Source organism: Anastrepha obliqua, chromosome 2 (assembly GCF_027943255.1).
Source record: "Anastrepha obliqua isolate idAnaObli1 chromosome 2, idAnaObli1_1.0, whole genome shotgun sequence".
Taxonomy (NCBI): Eukaryota; Metazoa; Arthropoda; class Insecta; order Diptera; family Tephritidae; genus Anastrepha; species Anastrepha obliqua.
Genome location: NC_072893.1, coordinates 44,674,790 through 44,694,700, shown reverse-complemented (window position 1 = coordinate 44,694,700; position 19,911 = coordinate 44,674,790). Strand labels below are relative to the sequence as shown.

General features: G+C 34.6%; 2 protein-coding genes across 2 annotated transcripts; one reads left to right on the top strand and one right to left on the bottom strand.

Moving 5' to 3' along the window:
- The first annotated feature begins 2,883 nt into the window (after positions 1-2,883).
- Positions 2,884-8,800, top strand: LOC129238105 (uncharacterized). The gene is made up of 4 exons (XM_054873144.1): positions 2,884-3,020; positions 6,949-7,274; positions 7,343-7,453; positions 8,629-8,800. The coding sequence occupies exons 1-4, from the start codon at positions 2,898-2,900 to the stop codon at positions 8,798-8,800; spliced, it is 732 nt and encodes a 243-aa protein (XP_054729119.1). The 5' UTR covers positions 2,884-2,897.
- A 2,998-nt stretch (positions 8,801-11,798) lies between these two features.
- On the bottom strand, positions 11,799-17,311 carry LOC129238667 (uncharacterized). Its single transcript, XM_054873768.1, has 6 exons — positions 17,123-17,311; positions 16,437-17,049; positions 12,618-13,038; positions 12,378-12,556; positions 12,138-12,292; positions 11,799-12,013 (listed from the first exon to the last, which is right to left on the bottom strand). Exons 1-6 carry the CDS (start codon positions 17,295-17,297, stop codon positions 11,799-11,801), a joined length of 1,758 nt encoding a protein of 585 aa, XP_054729743.1. The 5' UTR covers positions 17,298-17,311.
- Positions 17,312-19,911: the final 2,600 nt, after the last annotated feature.

Here is a 19,911-nt window from a genome sequence, read left to right as displayed (position 1 = left end):
GTTGAAAGTAAAAGGACTAAAATCAAAATAATTGTTAACAAATTGGTAATTGTGAAAAAAATGTATGATTCAAAGAAAAATGTTAAAATTATTTTTTTTTCTAGTTTTAGTTGGACTTACATATAAAAAATTACATGCAGTCACTTTTCCTATTACACTAATGAAACAATTTCTTTTAATTTGCTTTGCACCACTATCATATGATTCTTTATAGAAAAACATATATATCAAAAATAAATTATTCATATCAAAACATCCCAAGCTTCTTTTAAATAGCTTCTTTCAAAATGTTGGAAACTCGAAATATACTTGAAAACAATGCTCAGGCGAACTTTTTTCTTATACTATTACTTGTTTTCTTATCACCATAGATGAGACTTGGGACTATCACCATGAGCCCAAACCAAAACAAGAGGCTAAAGAGTGGTGTGCTCCAGGTTATTCAGCTCCGAAACGAGTTCGCGTCCAGAAATCGTTCAAAAAGATGTTAGCAACAGTTTTTTGGGATGCGAAATGAATTTTGTTTGTGGATTACTTGCAAACTGGTAAAACAATAAATTCTGAATATTATTGTAACCTGAAGGAAAAAATTTGTGAAGAAAGATCCAGTTCGTAAAAGAAAAACACGTTTTCCACAAGGCACTGCAACGTGTTACAAGAGCAATGGCTAAAATTCATGAATTAAAGTTTGAATTGTTGGATCATCCTCCGCATTCACCATATTTGGCCCCTAGCGAGGTCCATCTGTTTCTGGACCAAAAAAAATGTATGCGTGGAAAGCGGTTTTCCTCAAATGATGAGGTCATAACAGCCCTTCCAGATTCTCACATCAGGGATGGAATTCATAGATTAAAATCTCGTTGGAACAAGTGTATTGATGTTCAGGGAGACTATACTGAATAATGAAGAGTACTTCGAACCATAAAATTGTGTTTTTCCTCTCGAACCGCTAAACTTATTGAAGTACCTAGTATATATGGGCATTAAAAACTATGCTCTGGTAAACTTTTTTCCTATAATTTTGTGTAGAGTCCGAATCTGCCAGAAACGACGTCGGAAAAAGATAAAAATACCCGCTATGGTAATTCAAACAATAAGAATCACGAATGAGAACCTTTTAAGATATCGTCACGACCATATTTACACTTAAGCGCTTAAATTAAAATTTTAATATTTAACCCAAAATTACAATTAACTACGTATACGCGCGCTTTTCACATAGCACCTTTCACTTAGCTACTTAAGAATAGTTTGTTTTTTGTACTACAGTTACTTACTTAAAAACGCACACTCAAATATGCGTATGAGAGTATCGAGCAAAATAATAGCAGTTATCTGTAGTATAAACTTGCCTAACCCCTATATTTATATCCCCTGCGGCTTATTCTCATATGCTGTCTGTTGCAAACTTATAAACACACCACCACTTTTTTTGTTTATAAAAATATAGTTCGCACTACAAAAAAAAATGATTTACAGTTTGTACAAAATTTTTCAAATTTTTATCAAAACTTTTAGGTTTTCAAACTTTACCTCTTCTGGGAATGCAGTTCTATGACCCATTGAACATTAATATAATAGAACTAATTTTTGGGAATTGTTTGTTGTATACTGTGAAATTTTCATGCAGGAATTTCCAATATTATAGCTTCTACAGCCCATTAACTAGGTAGAGAGCGGCCCGTGCGCTCCTGTACCTCAAACTTTAAACTCATTTATCGCGAAATGACTTTTTTCGGTCTGGTGTTGTCAAAAAAAAAAAAAAAAACCTATTCAACTGAATCGTCTGAAATTGTAATATCTTCGTCACAACATCAATTGCTATCGCTCGTACTAAAAAAAAAAATAAATAATTGGCGTGTACACTTCTGTGTTTGGCCGAGCTCCGCCTCCTATTTGTGGTGTGCGTCTTGATGTTGTTCCACAAATGGAGGGGCCTACAGTTTCAAGCCGACTCCGAACGGCAGATATTTTTATGAGGAGCTTTTTCATGGCAGAAATACACTCGGAGGTTTGCCATTGCCTGCCGAGGGGCGACCGCTATTAGAAAAATGTTTTTATTAATTTTGCTTTCACCGAGATTCGAACCAACGACCTCTCTGTGAATTCCGAATGGTAATCACGCACCAACCCATTCGGCCACGGCGGCCGCTCGTACTAGAATCATATTATGTACTTCAATTATTTTGTATTTTTTTTTATTAAAAAGCTAAAAACCGATTTTTACAGTGTCAAATTCAAAACCCGCTGTTTTGTCAATGTTTTTTTCTTTATTCTAGTAGCGGGACATAGCTACAGTCATACTGATTAATAATTTTTTTGGCTTTTGTGTTTCAGATAAATAGAACAGCCAAAATAGGCAACACCGACCAAGTCCAAGAGTTAACTTCAGCGCCATTTTTTAAATTACTGAAATTGGAAACAAAAAAATTTTTTTGTATGTAAGAGAAGTTAAATTAAAAGCTTAAAAAATTTAAATATTGATTTTAATTTTTTTATTGTAAAAAAAGTTCCTGAAAATACCCTAAAATTTCGAGCTGTAGACCACCGAGACCCCTCAAACAAAAAATATCAACACTCGCACTTGAACTGCATTTATTTTCATTTATTTTCCTTTATTTCTCTGCGCTCAGTGAATAGCGGCAGTCACCATAACCTAACCTAACCATCATCGCCGAAATACTAAGTATGCACTGCTATTAAAGCGCTCGCAACTGTATGTATACAATAACTTTTTTTCGCAGGTATGTGCGATCTGTCACCTTCATGCACATCTCGTTTGTACTGACAGTTTTGGATCAGTTAACGGCGAGATTTCATCGAAACAAATCGCAGACATTTAACGGCATTTTATTTTGTGTACTCTCCGCATAATGACGTCTTTTAACAACGTTTTAATGGCACTTTGGCTATTTGTGCCGTGCTTAGAATTTGTGCTTGCAACAAAATCCTATACAGTAAGGAAGCTTAGACAGCCGAGGACTTTGATATATCCGCCAACAGCGCCAACTCGTCTACAAGTAAGGAACTGAGAAACTATATAAGCAATACTGAAACAAGGAAATGGGCTTTTAGCAAACCAAAAGTAACAACAAAAATCTTTAACTAACAGTGTTTGATTAACGGACGTTCTGTGTGTGAGAGTGAAAAGAACTAAAATACCTATGTTACGAGCGGGCATTGTGCAAAGTAATGAAAGTACTCGATAAGTACGCGAAATGAGATGATTAACAGAATTAGATATAACGGCCAAACCAACTGGTTGTTAAAAATTAAATAACTTTATAAATTCAAACTGAAGTAAAACAGAAATAACAGCAAGAAAAGTAGACTAACAAAATGTTTGTTTAACTAATTTTTCAAAGTTGATTTAAATACAAAGACTTCGAACTCTTTGGTTCCAAGCAATTCGAACTCACTTTCGATGACAATATGTGTTGTTAAATATTTACCTTTGATGGCTGAACCTGATACTTGTCATCTGATCTCTAATTGGGGAGTGATTTTAGACTTAAATGCTATCAGGAAAGTAACCTCGCCGAACAGCGTTCAAGGGGTTACATGGGTTTCGTCGGGTAAAAAAGGGCCTATTTTCAATATTTTTTTTCTATGTAGAAAATTATTTATTTAATTCAAAGTTTTTTCTGTCTTATAGATACATACTTAAAGAATAATTTCTGAAACTTTCAAAAAAAAAAAATTAAAACTCCTCCATTGTGACGTCATTTCCGGTGACCCCTCGAAAAAAAGGTGCGTCCGCGTTGTCAGCATAACTCCTGACAGACTCTTCAAAAATGAAAAAAACAAAAATAAGTGCTTTAGTTAAGGCCATAAACTCGTGCTTGAGCGAAGGAAAGAAAAAAAAGTAAAAATTGGAATTTTGGCAGACATTTTTCCAAAAAAATGAAAATTTCGGTCAAATTTGCTTGACATTTTGTTTTTTTTAAATAGTTGTAATTGAAAAAAAAATCCTTCGTTGAAGCACGAGTAAATTGTATTTCGAACACCTGTGTAAAATTTCATCAAGATCGGTTGAGTAGTTTTCGAGAAGATTTGACAACCGACTTTGAAAACACAGTTCCGAGAAAAACGCGTTTAAAGTTTTGAATAACAATAAAAATGGCTTGGAGCGCCCACCTTCCAAAGGCTGTATCTCCGAATTTATTATTCAGATCGACTTGATAATTTAGGATAATATTCCTGAGATGTTGTAGAAATTAATAAGCCAAAAAACAATAAATCGCTTTTTTGAACCAACGAAGCCCATGTAACCCCTTAACACAGTTAACGTTTTAGCTGTTCGGCGGGCAAATGCCTCGGTTAACGGCCTTAACGTGGCAGTGACTGGTAACGGTTATTTGCAACAGTCGGAACGGTAGGCGCTATTAACACTAGGGCGGCTAAAACTTGATAAGTTTTTAGGGTATGGCCAAAACAGATACCTAATCAACCCTGCATACTTTTTTTTATTGAAATATTATAAATTTTTAAGCACTTATCATTCAATTACACCTGGTTACAACAATCAAGTAATAAGAGGTGTTATTTTGATATTCAAATAAAAATGATATTTTTTAATATAAATGATCGGATGTTTATTTCATTATAAAGAGGAAGGTATGCAGTTAATAGTGGAAAATAACATCAGGCAAATGACCACCACGACCACGACATGAAATTTTCCATAACCGAATTGAAAAGTGTTGTTGCAAATAAACGTTGTCCAGATCAATACCATCCAATTTCGGCCATAAAAAATCGTGAATCATCTCTCGATAGCGCAATCCATTCATTCATAACACCTGTTGTTGGAAAACCCTTTATTTTTGTATTAATTAGAATGCGCTTTACAGGAAATACATAAATACACTGGAAGACAACTGACATCTGCAAATTTCTGGAACAAGATCATGAGGTTTTTTCCGTTTAAGTCTCAGGCATTGCCCATCTGGATTGGCAAGTCACCAAGACTAAGGATTGGTGTGTTTTTCGAACCTTTGGTTTGAGCTAAGGCCACGAATTAATTCTTTTTTCCTCACAAACCTCCGCTTTTTATAAATTTGTGTTGAAATCGTTGAATTTTTCCGTTTAAGTAATTTTTTTTCGGTTTATTAAGGTATTTTAAGGTTTCTGCGATGATAAGATCGAGGCCAGGTGGTTTTTTGGATTTAAACATTTCATGCTTAATCTCTGACAATGAAGGCAAAGAGAACTGGATAACTGACTTTCAACTTGATGTGTGCTAGTGAGCAGTGGTACATGATTTCCTTCATAAGGCTTAAAGGGTTTTACCAAATGATCAACAAAAATGTCCGCCTTTTCAGTTGCGCTTTCGGCCTACAATCCATTGTAGTTTTTAATAGAAGAGTTTTGTACATTTAGTCTATTTAAGTATTTTGTAGATTTCCACAGAAAATAATCAGTGCTTTTTCCCGCTGTTAGTCCCTTGGTGTTGCGATTGAAAGATGAATTTTTTTGCTCCCAAATTTCTTCGCATATACGAGTGTATTGAGTCATTTTATTGAGTGAAGTGTTTAGAGCTGATTGCCGGTTTTGTCGCAATTTTTTCCTTAATTTTCTTTATTCGGCTATAAGTAAAAAGAGCTCATTCGTATAACGAAGTCCAACTTTATTTGCTCTTTGAATTGGTTTGCCTGTTGAGATAAATTCACAGTTCCCTTGCAGCTTTGTAAAGCTCTCGACCTTTGGCTGCTGTAAGCCTCGATCCCCATTGAACGTGCTTTGCATTAAAGTCGCCTCTCCATTCGCCTCTGTAGTAGTTGCTTATACTAGTCTAATTTAGTATCTTGGTGGACTGCATACAGCCGTTAAGGTTAAGTCATTTGATCCGTTGTTTATCGACTGATATCAGACACACATCTATTTTTCCTATTCGTATAACCAATTCTATTTCATTTAAATACTTTATTAATCCATTTGCATTCCATGCCATTATTTGTATCGATTTTCAAGTCGATTGAGGCGTTTTTCCAAAGATTTGTAGAAAGCTGATTTAGGAGCAAAAGAATTTAAGAAAGTGTGACTTCACTATTTTTGTTGTTATCATTAGGCTGGACTTCATTTTCATTAGCGATTTCCGCGTATGGTTTTCTTAGAGCTTGTAGGGTTTCAAAGCGGGGTTTATTTTATATCTACTTATAGTATTTTCGACTAAAGCATCTGTGTGTTCAGCCGTATTATGATTTTGCGTAACAACGCTCATGCGTGGTGAAAAAAATTTGAAAGGTGTGGCCAACATCAAGCCGGCTCTCAGTGATTTTAACAGAATCAGCTGATTTGCTGACGTCACATGGGATATAGCGGGGGATTGTTTGCGGCAAAACTGAGATTGTATTGATGATATAAGAAGAAAATCAACGCTGTCATTGCTCCTGTTACTCCGTTGCCGTCTGAACAGCGACTGTTTAGTGAAGCCTTGAGGACGTGGCAATCGAAGTTGCTATCATAATTTTGCTCCGGATGGTCAAACCTTGTAATCGATCATCTTCGGCGCTCATTTACTTATAAGCAGTACTTCGCCCCATCATTATTCTCGTACGAGGTGGTGATGCAGCGCTTCCTCCTTAAGACAAACATCAATTTTTGATAAAACATAATAAAACAAAGTAGGAAAATGTAGCGTATCTGAGAATATGAACCAGCCGTACAACGGCATATTTGCTATTGAAATGAAGACTTTTAGAAATCACTAAACCTTATAAAATCGTATCCTAATACTAGTACCCCTAACAAACATACTCGAATGTGCCCTGAATAGCATGGCTATTATGAGTAGCATTTACTATGAATTTTAAACTATTTTAACCATTTACATACCTAACCAATTAAGACGTAGTATCAGAAACATAATTTCCATATATCATTTCCTATAATTACACAAAAATATATACATACATACACTCGTATGGCACTTTTTTTTCAATGTAGTTCATTAGCGGCATCGGTATACCCGTTGAAGATTTAACCTATGAATCCGTTACTTCTGGTTATGTACTAAAAGCCGAGTACTTTCTGCCCACCAAGGCGGCAGAAATGAGACCACAGTATCTGACACCTCAAAATGTAAATCGGCGTAGTCTTGAAGATAATGAGAATTACAATTACACAATTACGCATGCGTACAATGGCAGCGAGCAGCAGGCTATACTGGGTCAGCAGTCTCCCAATTTTAATACTAATTTCCAAGGCAAACAGAAAACGGCGTCAGCATATCGTTGGATCATCTACAAAGGCATGGAGACGCTTATGAATAGGTACGTGTGATTTTATTTACTTTATTATATTTATTTTATTGAAATCTAGTTTTTATGTATTTACAAAGAGCTGGTCTGTCGGGACGGGAGTGTATGCTGCGCAGCATTTGTGAACACGCAGTGGTGCCATTTCATTACGACAGTGGAATTTTGTCAGAAATAATGCATATTGTTTTGACGTAAGACGGTTTACAAACTTAATAAAATATATATTTTTATTTTATTTTTATATTATTTTTTATATTTTTATTTTATTTTTAAAAAATATTTTTTTTTTAGTTTATTGTATATTATTCTATTTTATATTATTTAATTTCATTTTATTTTATTTTATTTGAGCTTAATCCATCTCGGCTATTGCCGGAGATTACACATCCCGGAGGGATTGTGCTCTGGTGGAGCGTAGTCCAAGTTCTACGCCCATGCGATTACTATTGTTTAAATATTTAAAAATCTACGAACTATTGCACATGTGTCCAGTATGGCTTATCCATTATTTTATTTATTTTATTTTATTTTATTTTATTTTATTTTATTTTATTTCATAGATATTTTATTTAAATTAAGTTTATATTTATTTTTTTTAGTTTTTAGTTTTAATTTATCTTCTTTATTTTACTTAACTTAATTTTATTTTTCTTTTTTTCTTATTATTTAAATAAATTCATCCCTTTTTTTGTTTTTCTTTTTTACATTTATTTATTTATTATTATTTATTTTTTGTCATGTTATTTTAATGCATTTTATTTATGGCATATTAATTGATTGTGCTTCATTTTGTTTTATTTCGTATATATACTTTTGAAGTCTAGTTTAACTTTATTTATTTACTTGTTTGCATTTTCTTATTTTTTTATTAAATCTACTGTACTTTTATTTCATTTTTTCTTATTATTTTGTTTAATTATAATTTATCTTCTTTATTGTATTTCATTTATTTTAATTTCTTCTTTTTAATTTTTTTTATATTATTGAATTAATTGGTTTTTTGTTTTTTTTTACATTTATTTATTTATATTTTATTTTCTTGTTTTATTTTTCTATCGGTTTACTTTATTTTATTTATGTTTCTGGTTTACTTTTCTTTTTTTGTTTTTTATATATGTATAATAAATACACACATTCTTTTTATTAATTTTTTTTTAATTTCATTGTATATTACTTTATTTAATTTCATTTTATTTTATTTCATATATATTCTATTTAAGTCTAGTTTATCTTTATTTTTCTATTATTTAATTGAATTAATTTTCTTTATACTGATTGATTTATTTTATTTTTTTTTTCTATTATTATTATTTTTTCTTTTATTATATATTTTCTTCCATTATTCTGTCATATATTTTTAATGCAGACCTTCACGATCGCGCGATGAATTCGTTCATCCCAGCGACAGAGACTACGCGCACGCCGAACATCTTGGTCGAAGAGACGGAGATTGTGCCGCGACCTACGCTGCATGTGAATACGCGCCCATAGATCAGATTTCAGCTGTTTTGGAGCTGGATAATGTATTTAATGCATAACAAAAATAAACTAAAAAATAAATGGAATATGAAAACAATTACTTGGCAATTATTTATACATACATATGGGCATAGTTGGAACTATTTCATTAGGATTCTCTTAAAGTCAAATAAAACATTGAAGTTGATGCTTTCCATTTCAATTCAACCGGGCTATTCGGGACATGTTCTTCGATTTCGATGTAACTCAAATATGTTGCTCTCTGGTCAAAATAATGAGACACCAATTTTTTTGTTCGCCCGAAAAAATTTTTTTTCAAGATTTATCAGCCATTTTGTTTTTCGGCTGAAAATCGATTTTTTGAATTATGTAAGCAAATTTTTTTTTTAATTGATCATAACTTAGTCAAAAATGAACCGATTTTAATGATTTTGGGTTCAAAATGATCATCATTACTTGCACGAGCGACTTCATGTACAAACAATAGCAAAAAAATAGTTGACAATTTTTTATTTTGCAAAAGACAAAAAGTGCGAAATTTTTTCGAAATTCAATATTTCAAAAAGTGTATTTTTTTTTTTTTGAACTTTTTCCAAATTAAGAGAACACCTCAAACTTCAATTGTGCTGAATGCCCAGTAGCTAAAATGAGTTGTTTTTCAGTAATGAATTTTTGAGTAAAAAACCTGTTTTTGCGGCATTCTTGACTGCCACCAATATCAAGGAAAGCCAATGTATTCGCCACGGCCAGTACCTAATCTAATAGAGATGGAGAGAGAGAGATAAGTAGAGAAAGAGATACAGATACAGAGACGGAGGAAGCAAAGTCTAGGGAGCCATGGTAAAAAGATTTATAGAGATGTGACCAAGATCAGAGCGTTCACCGGCTCTCAGGGAGTTTGGAAGAATCAGAAAGTGACAATTCAGCCGACGTTACTCTCCCAATTTTGTTTTTCAAAGTGACCAAGCAGCAAAATATTCAACCACAAACACACAATAAGAACGATGAGAATGAAAATGGAACTGACGGGCCTGCTCTATCCTCCAGTAAGCAGCGAAACGTTAACTACATACTAGGAGAAATAATTCCTTCAGAAGATTGTGTTGTGGGTCCATTAGATTTGAGTATTGAACGACACAACGCAGACAAAAGTATATCTGGAAACGAAGTGCGTCGGATAACGAGTGTGGATTAGAACAAAACTGAATTTATTTTTGTGAAGAGGGACAAATTGTAGGCTACTAATCGAAGATTTCTCTTTTAAGGGCAACATCGCTATTCTTTCGGATAGCCAATCTGCAATCCCGGCACTGGACAACCTCTATTATGGTGGAACAAAGTAGTTGTTTAAATCATGATTTTCGGACACCTTTAACCTCAAATAGGGTAAAAATTATCCAGTAACTTAGTTTTTGGAAATTCTTTCAAAAATTTTCAGAATATCAAAAATATTCAGAATATCAAAAAAGTACGCAAAGCCAGTAAGCATTTGCACGTTTGACGATCGGCTGATGAAATTGTTGGAGGGAAAAATCACAAAAATTAAAAATTTTCTCACTTGAGCTGCTTCCTATTAAATAAAAAAATAAAATTATGCAAATAAAATACAAAATAACGACCTCCCGATTCACATAATTTCATTTTGTCTACAATAATTTGTTCCATTTCATCATAGCTGTCAGATGCAGAGCATTTCATTAGCAATTGCCATTCACAAATTTTAATTCGTGTTTATTTTGACTTTGCGATCAACTGTTGTTCTCACCTACAAATTCTTACAAGTAAAAATTTATGCAGTAAAAACTTGCAACTTCCCCCTCAAAATGAAATTTCATTTTGCTCTCTCACTTTCCCCTACTTTGCACGTTTTTTGGATACATGAACACCATAAAGTGAGAATTATTTGCTTCATGAACAGACCCAATATGAACTACTTTCGGGGTCATTATGAACACAGTTACATCAGCATGTATTATTATCTATATTATAATGTATTACAAAAAAAAAATAACAATAATTTAAATACAGACAGCCACATGGACAATTTACAAACATTACAAACCGTGAACACTTAAGTCTAAAACTAGATTGAACCAAAAGTATAGCATACCCACACACATACAAATATCTACATACATCTGTGCTCACATAATTAAGCAATATTCGCAATATTTCTCATGCAAAACTGCTTTCATTCGGAAGACTTTTATATGGAAGAAAATGCTCGACGTCGTATGCAAAAAAATTGTCAAAAATCAAAGCTACTTTGGAACGCCTTCAGATTTACATTATTGCACTAAAATTGAATGAGTTATCAAACTGCATACTAGAAGTTTTCTAAAAATGTTGATTAAAAAGTTAAAGATTTTGATAAAAATTTGAAATTTGTAAAATTTTTGTGAATTTTGTACAAAGTTTTTTTATGAAATACATTGCGAATATTGTAAAAAGTTTTCTTCAAATTTTGTTTAAAAAGTTAAAGATTTTGATAAAAATTTGAAATTTGTTAAATTTTTGTGAATTTTGTACGAAGTTTGGAACTTTGATTTATAAAGGTTTTTGTTATACAATGAACTGTAAAAAACAAGGACAAAAAAAAATTTTATAAAAAACTTTGCGAATATTGTAAAAAGTTTCTACAAATTTTGATTAGAAAGTTACAGATTTTGCTAACAATTTCAAATTTTTGTAAATTTTGTACAAAGTTTGGAACTTTGATTTGTAAAGGTGTTTGTTATACAAAGAACTGTATTAAAAAAATAGCAAAAAAAATTTTATAAAAAACAATTCGAATATTGTAAAAAGTTTTCTACAAATTTTGATTAGAAAGTTACAGAGTTTGCTAGCAATTTCAAGTTTTTAAAATTTTTGTGAATTTTGTACAAAGTTTGGAACTTTGATTTGTAAAGGTTTTTGCTTTACATACAAAGAACTGTAATAAAAAAATAGCAAAACAATTGTTTATAAAAAAATTACGAATATTGCAAAACGATAAAGCGTTTTAATTATGTGAGCACAAGTGTATGTAAATACATATGTAAGTCCTTAGATAATCTACTACAATCTCTCGACAACTGGATGGTCCAAAGTTTCCAATGATGTCATTGTCACAGAATTACTCGCAGCCATATCGAATGCATCCGTTGAAGTGAAATTATGTTGGGCTGTGCGATTACGACGTCGGTAGAACACTGTAGCTAGCAGCAGAGCCAATAGCAGCACAACAATGATAGTAATACCAACGCCTAGGCCAAACCATGATGCAGGAAGAACTATGTATATATTAGAAAATTACGAAATTAGTACAAACAAATTATTGCAATGTAAAACATATTTGAAAGAAAAAATTCTACTCATTTGAAAAACCTTAAAGTTTTCTTTTGTATGGCCGCATACCGGATTGACGCAGTCGCAGTATAAATATTGATGTGCGTTTATCGTTGTAGGTAACAAACTGGCATTTCCACAAGCCAAAATCATCACTATTGGTTTCACTTATCTGTGCGCCGCATTCACCCCATAGCAAACCGCGTCCGAAGTACTTAACGTGGCTGTACCAGTAAAATAGAGCAAACAAAATTTCATAAAAATAAATAATAATTAGGATACAGATTACCACTTAATATATAATATTACCCTGCAGTTTTAATGCTATTAGCAGTGCCAACCAAGTGTACACGACCGAGAGGATCGATGAAGGCACAATGCGTAAGCGGTTCTTCAAACGCGCTCTGACACATCAATTCGGCCGATTTGCCCCTTTTCAATTTCAGCGATTCAGTTAGCGTTTCGCCTGCTTTTGGTTTTACTATGACCTAAATTATGCAGAAGGGAGACGTTTAAATTTCAGTAAAAAAATAAGAATACAAGGAAAACCTCAAATGTCTGCAACACTTCCTTGGCATAGTCATGTCCGCGCGCACCACATATCCAACTACCTGCCATTACTGGCATTTTAGTGAAATGGCATTGGCCATAAGTGCGCGTGCGCTCAAAACGTATAGAATCCGGAAAGTATACTGTATTGTTGGGATCACGCAAATAGCAATCGTCTATGCTGAAAGGCACCTCACACATAAACAGCTCTATATTGGTATCTGTATCGAAAACTCGAATTTTTTTTACCTCCAACATCAACTTGCTCAACTCGTCGGCCATTATTTGTTCCTTTGGCTTGCCAACGTGGAAAAGACAACCAGCTGGTGGTGTTTTTTCTGTGTTATACATACGCCATAACCCCACCTCTGATTCCGCTAAAGGTTTGGGTATTTCCAGGGCACAACGCTGTTTCGAATACCTGAAAATAATAACAGTTACTCCACCAATTTATGCTGACCCAAAGTTTTGATTTTACTATAAATGGATGGTTTTTATAAGAAACCTTATGACACGAATGCACTAGAAAGTTTGTCACTATCTACACAGAGGGCAACCGGTGTTATAAAAGTATTTTTAAAGTGTAATGTCCGCAATGGGAATAGAAAACGGGGAACTGCACAAATGCCTTCGCGACCACCATAATACTTTCTCCAATGTATAAAGGACAATGAGATCGCTCAACTACGCCTTCAAGAGTTGGAAAATGGCAATCGTGAAATAAACTTATATTTGTAGATCTACTCTGCGCCAATAACGCAATGGACACAAACATTTTCTACTTCCGACATGTTGGCCGCTAGTGTTATTGAGAGCAAAAATACTGGTCAGGACCTGTTTAAATGGAATATACTATCGTAGACACCCTTCGCTGATAAAACCCTGCTCGAAATAGAATCTATTTTGAACAGTAAGCATTTTTTATATTATTTGAACCCAAAGAGTTATGAAACCACCCACAGTTATTTGTTCACGAGCATTGGTGTATGAGTGTAAGAACGGAATTTCTAAAACAGAGAAGTTGCAACCTATGTACTAAAACTCGCGGAGGAAATTCTCCATGCCAAAATTGAACTAGATCCAATCCGAACCAATTAGGCTGAGCTATTCAACATGGCGGCGAGGAGCTGGTAAGGTGCATGCATCAGCTTCTATGCAAAATATGGTCGGATGAAAGCATGCCTGCCGATTGGAATTTAAGTGTGCTCTGCCTAATCCAGAAGAACTATACGGGACTATATATATATATTATATAATTGGCACGTACACCCTTTTTGGGTGTTTGGCCGAGCTCCTCCTCCTATTTGTGGTGTGCGTCTTGATGTTGTTCCACAAATAGAAGGGCCCACAGTTTCGAGCCAACATTTCTTCTCTGAATTCCGAATGGTAGTCACGCACCAACCCATTCGGCCGCGGCAGCCGCCGGAACAAGCCTACTAAATATCGACTACAAAATTCTAGCGAGCGTATTGTGTGAAAGGCTGAAGTTCACCATCAACCAACTGATTGGAGCTTATCAGTGTGGCTTTAGACCTAAAAAATCTACCATCGACCAGATATTCACAATACGCCAAGTCTTGGAAATGAAAGGTTAAACGACACACATCATCTTTTTGTCGATTTTAAAGCTGTATTCGAAAGAAAAGGAGTTACCTATATGCCGCGATGCGTGAATTTTGTATCCTCGCAAACTTATGCGGCTCCGCAAAAAATCGTTGCTCAAAACCAGCAGCGCCATCAGAATTTGGAAGGACCTCCCGAGCCGTTTGATACCAGACGAGGTTTTAGCCAGGGTGGCTCGCTTTCGTGTGACTTCTTTAATCTTATGCTGGAAAAGGTCGGACGAGCCACGGAACTTAATCGCTCAGGCATAATTTTGTATAAAAGTGTATAATTGTTGACATATTTCGAGGATATTGACATCAGTTCTGTCTTTCCCTAACTAGATAAAGAATCAAAGCGAATGGGTCTGGTGGTGAACGAGGACAAAACGAAGTATCTCCTGTCATCAAACAAACAGTCGGCGAACTCTCGTATCGGCACCCACGTCACTGTTGATAGTTATAATTTCGCGGTTGTAAGAGACTTCGTTTAATTAGAAACCAGCATTTACATCGATAACAATGTCAGCCCGGAAATCTCTTGCCAACAAGTGCTACTTTGCATTAAGTAGGCAAATGAGTAGTAAAGTCCTCTCTCGACCAACAAAACGAACACTCTAAAAAGCTCTCATCATGCTCGTCCTAACGTATGGCGCTGAAGCTTGAACGATGACAGCATCCGATGAGGCGTCCATTGGGGAGTTTGAGAGAAAGATTCTGCTGAAGATTTTGGGACCTTTCCATGTAGGCAATGGAAAAATGAACTGTGTGTTATCTTTACGATGACATAGACATAGGGTAGAGAATAAAAATCTAGCAGCTTCGTTGGCTGAGTCATGTCGTTCGAATGTATACAAACGCTCTGGCTCTGAAAACTAATAGTAGTAGAGGAAGAGGAAGGCCTTCTCTACGTTGGAAAAATTAGGTGGAGAATGACTTGATTTCACTTGGTGTGTCCAACTGACGCTGGTTATCAAAAGAAGGCAACGACAGGCGTGCTTTGTTAAACTCGGGCAAAATAGCTTGAGCGGTTATCGCGCCAATCAAGAAGAAGAGAAAGTTCGGCCCTTCCTATTTTAGACGTTCTCTAGATGCAGTTTAGCAGAGCATTGTAACTCTATAATTTGCCAAATTCTACTCGATTCGAAATAAAACTGTCGAGTAGACATTAGGCGAAATATCTAAAGGGTGTTTTTTTAGAGGTTAGGTTTTCAAGATGAAATAAAACGTATATAATTTAATTTTATGGCCAAGAATTTAGCTTTATTATAAAGATAAGGGTTTGCCATTATGTTTTAAAAATGATTTCGGGCAAGTGGCCGCCGCGGCTGGCTCGAATAAATTCCAGCCGAGAGGCCCAATTTTCGACCACTTTTTATAACAATTGGGGCCGTATGTCAGCAATAACGCGCCGAATATTCTCTTCCAAGACGTCAATCGTCTCGGGCTTATCTGCGTAGACAAGCGACTTCACATAGCCCCACAAGAAATAGTCCAGCGGTGTTCTATCGCACGATCTTGGAGGCCACGCCACAGGTCCACGGCGCGGGATAATGCGCTCACCAAAAGTTTCCTTCAATAAATCGATTGTTGCGTTGGCTGTATGGCATGTAGCGCCGTCTTGTTGGAACCAAAGGTCGTCCACATCAACATCGTCCAATTCAGGCACGAAAAAGTCATTAATCATGGCTCTATAGCGCTCTCCATTGACTGTAACATTATGGCCGGCTTCATTTTTAAAGAAATATGGACCAATGATTCCCTCTGTCCATAGAGCACACCAAACAGTGACTTTTTGAGGATGTAACGGCGTCTCAGCAATGGCTTGTGGATTATGTTCACTCCAAATGCGACAATTTTGCTTATTGACATACCCATTCAACCAAAAGTGAGCTTCATCGCTGAACAAAATTTTCTTCGATGCGTCGCGCAAACCGAACCATTATTTTCGTAATAAATTTGCACGATTTGCAAACGTTGTTCAGGTGTAAGTCTATTCATTATGAAATGGCAAACCAAACTGAGCATAAATCAAGTGACAGCTGTCAAAAAGACCATCTACGAAAAAAGTAGTGCCAACTTGAAAACCTAACCTCTAAAAAAAACACCCTTTACATTTGTACAAACAATAAATTTTGTGTAGATGAGGCGCTGCGAAAAATTAAAAAACAAAAAACAATCAAGCGAGTCGAAGAATGTTCCAATAAAAATAACTCACAATGTGTCATAGGCCGAGTAGTGTCCATTGTACAATCCCTCCATAATGTATAACTCCTTTTTACGCCCCGGCAATTCAGCCTGACAACCGTGTACCATACTACTGAATTGGCAGCGCATCACTACACCATTATCCGATTCCGTCACACTGGCCGTAGTGTACATAGTACTATTTTTAAGCTCAACAGTTATATGCTCATGACTCTGTGTAATGCATCCCAAATTGTTGGTGTAACAATCGAAAGTCTGATTTGGTCTTAATTGGGTGTAGATGTTGCAAGAATTCCAAACCTCTTTACTATTATACTCTATGATTTTGCATTGGTTTGTGGCAGTTGTGGGTAAAGTGCACGAAATGGCACCCTCGCCAATGGCCATCGCTGTGCTGGTATTTAGTTGTTTCTTTTGCATAGAAAGTATTGATATTTTAATTTTTCCTTGATCGTAGTCACCAAAGGCATTTTCCGCTTCTAGCGTCCAAATTGCAGCCGAAACGGGGGATAGTTTATTTACCCGAATGCCACATACATTGGCGGAGAAGGGCAGCACTTCTTCATCACGTGCCGTTATGATGGATTCCACGGAATTCAAATCAATTTGAATTTTCGCACCACCTTTGAAAGTAGCACATTGCAATTTTTAAGTAAGTGGAAAAAATAAAAAAAATTACTAAAAAGATTTATTTACCTTCAAATTGAAACCAACAATTTTCGATTGCTCCAAATGTTTTTGGCAACTCCAAATAGGCTGTAAAACCCTCACCGGCCATTGCCGATAAGGCATCACCAGGTCGTATTGTACCAACACAAAAACGCACATAAGTGAGAGCAAACACGAAAAGTTCGTTTATGTGAAAATGCATTTCAAAATACCGAAATTCACTAGCCGTTGCAGTAACACTGCCGAATCACGGATTTTTTTTTTTTAAATTTATGCTAATACAAAATTCTCTGCGCTATATGCACACAAAACCTGAGCGTAAATTAAAAATTCCGTCACGACCCGAGATCTGAAAGACTCAGCTTGAAATGACTGCAAACTACAAATTCTCTATTAGTGCCAAGCGCAGTTGTGAGTATGCCATAAGCTCTTACAGATGGCACGTTGAGTTCCATACGAAAAGGCGTTAATCAGTTAGCATAACAAATAGAGAACAAATAAAAAATAAATAAAAAACAGTATACAAAGCAGAGATAAATAATATTTAAAGTCGTACGGATAAAATCAAATCTTCACTCATGCCAAAAGTTAGTCGATGCAGAAGTTAATCAATCGAAAATGTGTCAACTGCCTGTTTGGAAATTGATCATTTTCGTCCGGACACTACTTTGAGATTTTATACAATGACATTTTAGTTAGCTATGTAAATACCTATATACGGCAACGCACACAGGTAGATTACATTGTTGCTGCTAACCAATTGAGCAAACTATTCTGCTTCTCCAATGAGACAAAGGAGGAGAGCTACATTCAAATAGGTGAGAAATTATCGTCTTATGGTAGAGATAAGCAAATAAACTGAGCTTTTGGTTGTTATTGTTATTAAAGCATGCATCTGCTCTCTTGGAGGGGTAAATAAGATGTTCTAGGTACGTTTGGATTGATAAATAGGCTGCTACATTGCTAGCTACTAATCCTTAGCTCGTTCTTATAGAAGGCATTATAAAAAATAATTTTAAAAAATGTAGAGCTGCCTTACTAAAGGAAAAAGATGTTCGAATTAACTATTATTGCAATGTAATATTAAATTTAGTTTTAACTGTGTCTAACACATAAGTACATACCATCAATTTATTTCCGGTACCTCTCCAGATTTTTCTACTTACATTCATTACCTTTTAATGAAATGCAACTGAGTTGGGTTAAAGTAAAAGCGAAAATAAAATAATTTTTCTACAGTAGAGTATAGCTACTCGTGTATATGTATAGAGAGGCATGTACTCCTACCAGTTCTAGTATGTTATATATGGTACTCTTCAAAATGCTTCTTTAAGACTCAATACCACTAGTAGTAGTATTTATTGCAAATAAAAGTAAAATATACAAAATTTGAAATTTACTTACTGTAAGAAAAAAAAATATTTACAATAACACGGTGCAACACTGAAAATACACCTGATAAATTACACACTGTAGGTTGTTTATATGGTCAAATAATGCATAAAAATATTTTTGTTATATTTTTTGTACCCTCCAATTTTTATTTATTTATAAAAAACCGTTTTTTCAGACTTTGCGCGGTAATCTACGGATATCTCAGTCATTTTTTCACCGATTTTCAATATTTTATATGTTTTGAAAATGATATTGTCAGACCTTTCAAATGATGTACAACAAGTAATTATTCAAACTAGTTAGCTGTGATTTTTATTTGATTAAACCTGGAGAAAGTGCTTTTTTTATCATTTTTTTAACTTTAACAATTTTTATTGCATAATTTTACAACAAAATTAAAGATGTTTGTTAATATTCTTTGAGTGCATTTATTAACGAAGAAATTAATGTATTACTTTCAATAATCGGATAAAAATTGCGTAAACTACGCTAGTTTTTCGTTAATAGAAAATATGGGCCATCATGTGTATTGCAGTGTGTACAATGTATTGGTCATACATTTTTTGTCAACTTTGAAAATTGGGATGAAGTTGTTCTGACTTGGAGTAAAAAGAACAATCTTTACTCCAAAAATATGTAGGTACTCTGTAAAAATAAATGAATATATGGAATAATACCGTTATTCTTCTTAGTATCAATAAACAACAACTTTTCATCGTGGTGTTTTTGTGTTTGTTTGTACCGTTACTTTGAGCACGAGTCAGAGCAATTCGTTACTACTTTTGCCATTTCATAACTATAGAACGCATTAGGAATTGAAGCTTTAAAGTGCATTTATGTGTTCGCTGAGTACAACTTTTAATTTAAATCGTTTTTTAAGTAAATAAATATCAATATGCCACGCGGTTCAAAACTTACCGAATTAGAGAGAGGTAAAATTACTGCGTGGGAGGAGGAGGGTCTCTGCGCCTCAGAAATCGCGCGAAAATTATGTCGCAAAATTATGTAGAAACACGTAAACCTTTCATTTGTAATTTATGATAAATTGTCATTGTGAAACATTTATTGTCAATACATAAAGAATGCAGTGATTTTTCCAAGTAAATAATCATTAAAGACAAAAACTATGGTTCCACAAATGGAACAAGGCATTTTTTTCTATTTACGGAAAACTAGCGTAGATTACCGCGCAAAGTCTGAAAAAACGGTTTTTTATAAATAAATAAAAATTGGAGGGTACAAAAAATATAACAAAAATATTTTTATGCATTATTCGACCATATAAACAACCTGCAGTGTGTAATTTGTCAGGTGTATTTTGTTTTTTTTGTTTTTGTAGCACAGTGTAATTTAACTACAATGGCATGAGCCGCCTGTCGATTTATTTTTCGTACAAAACTATTATTCAGTTTACGGTTTTT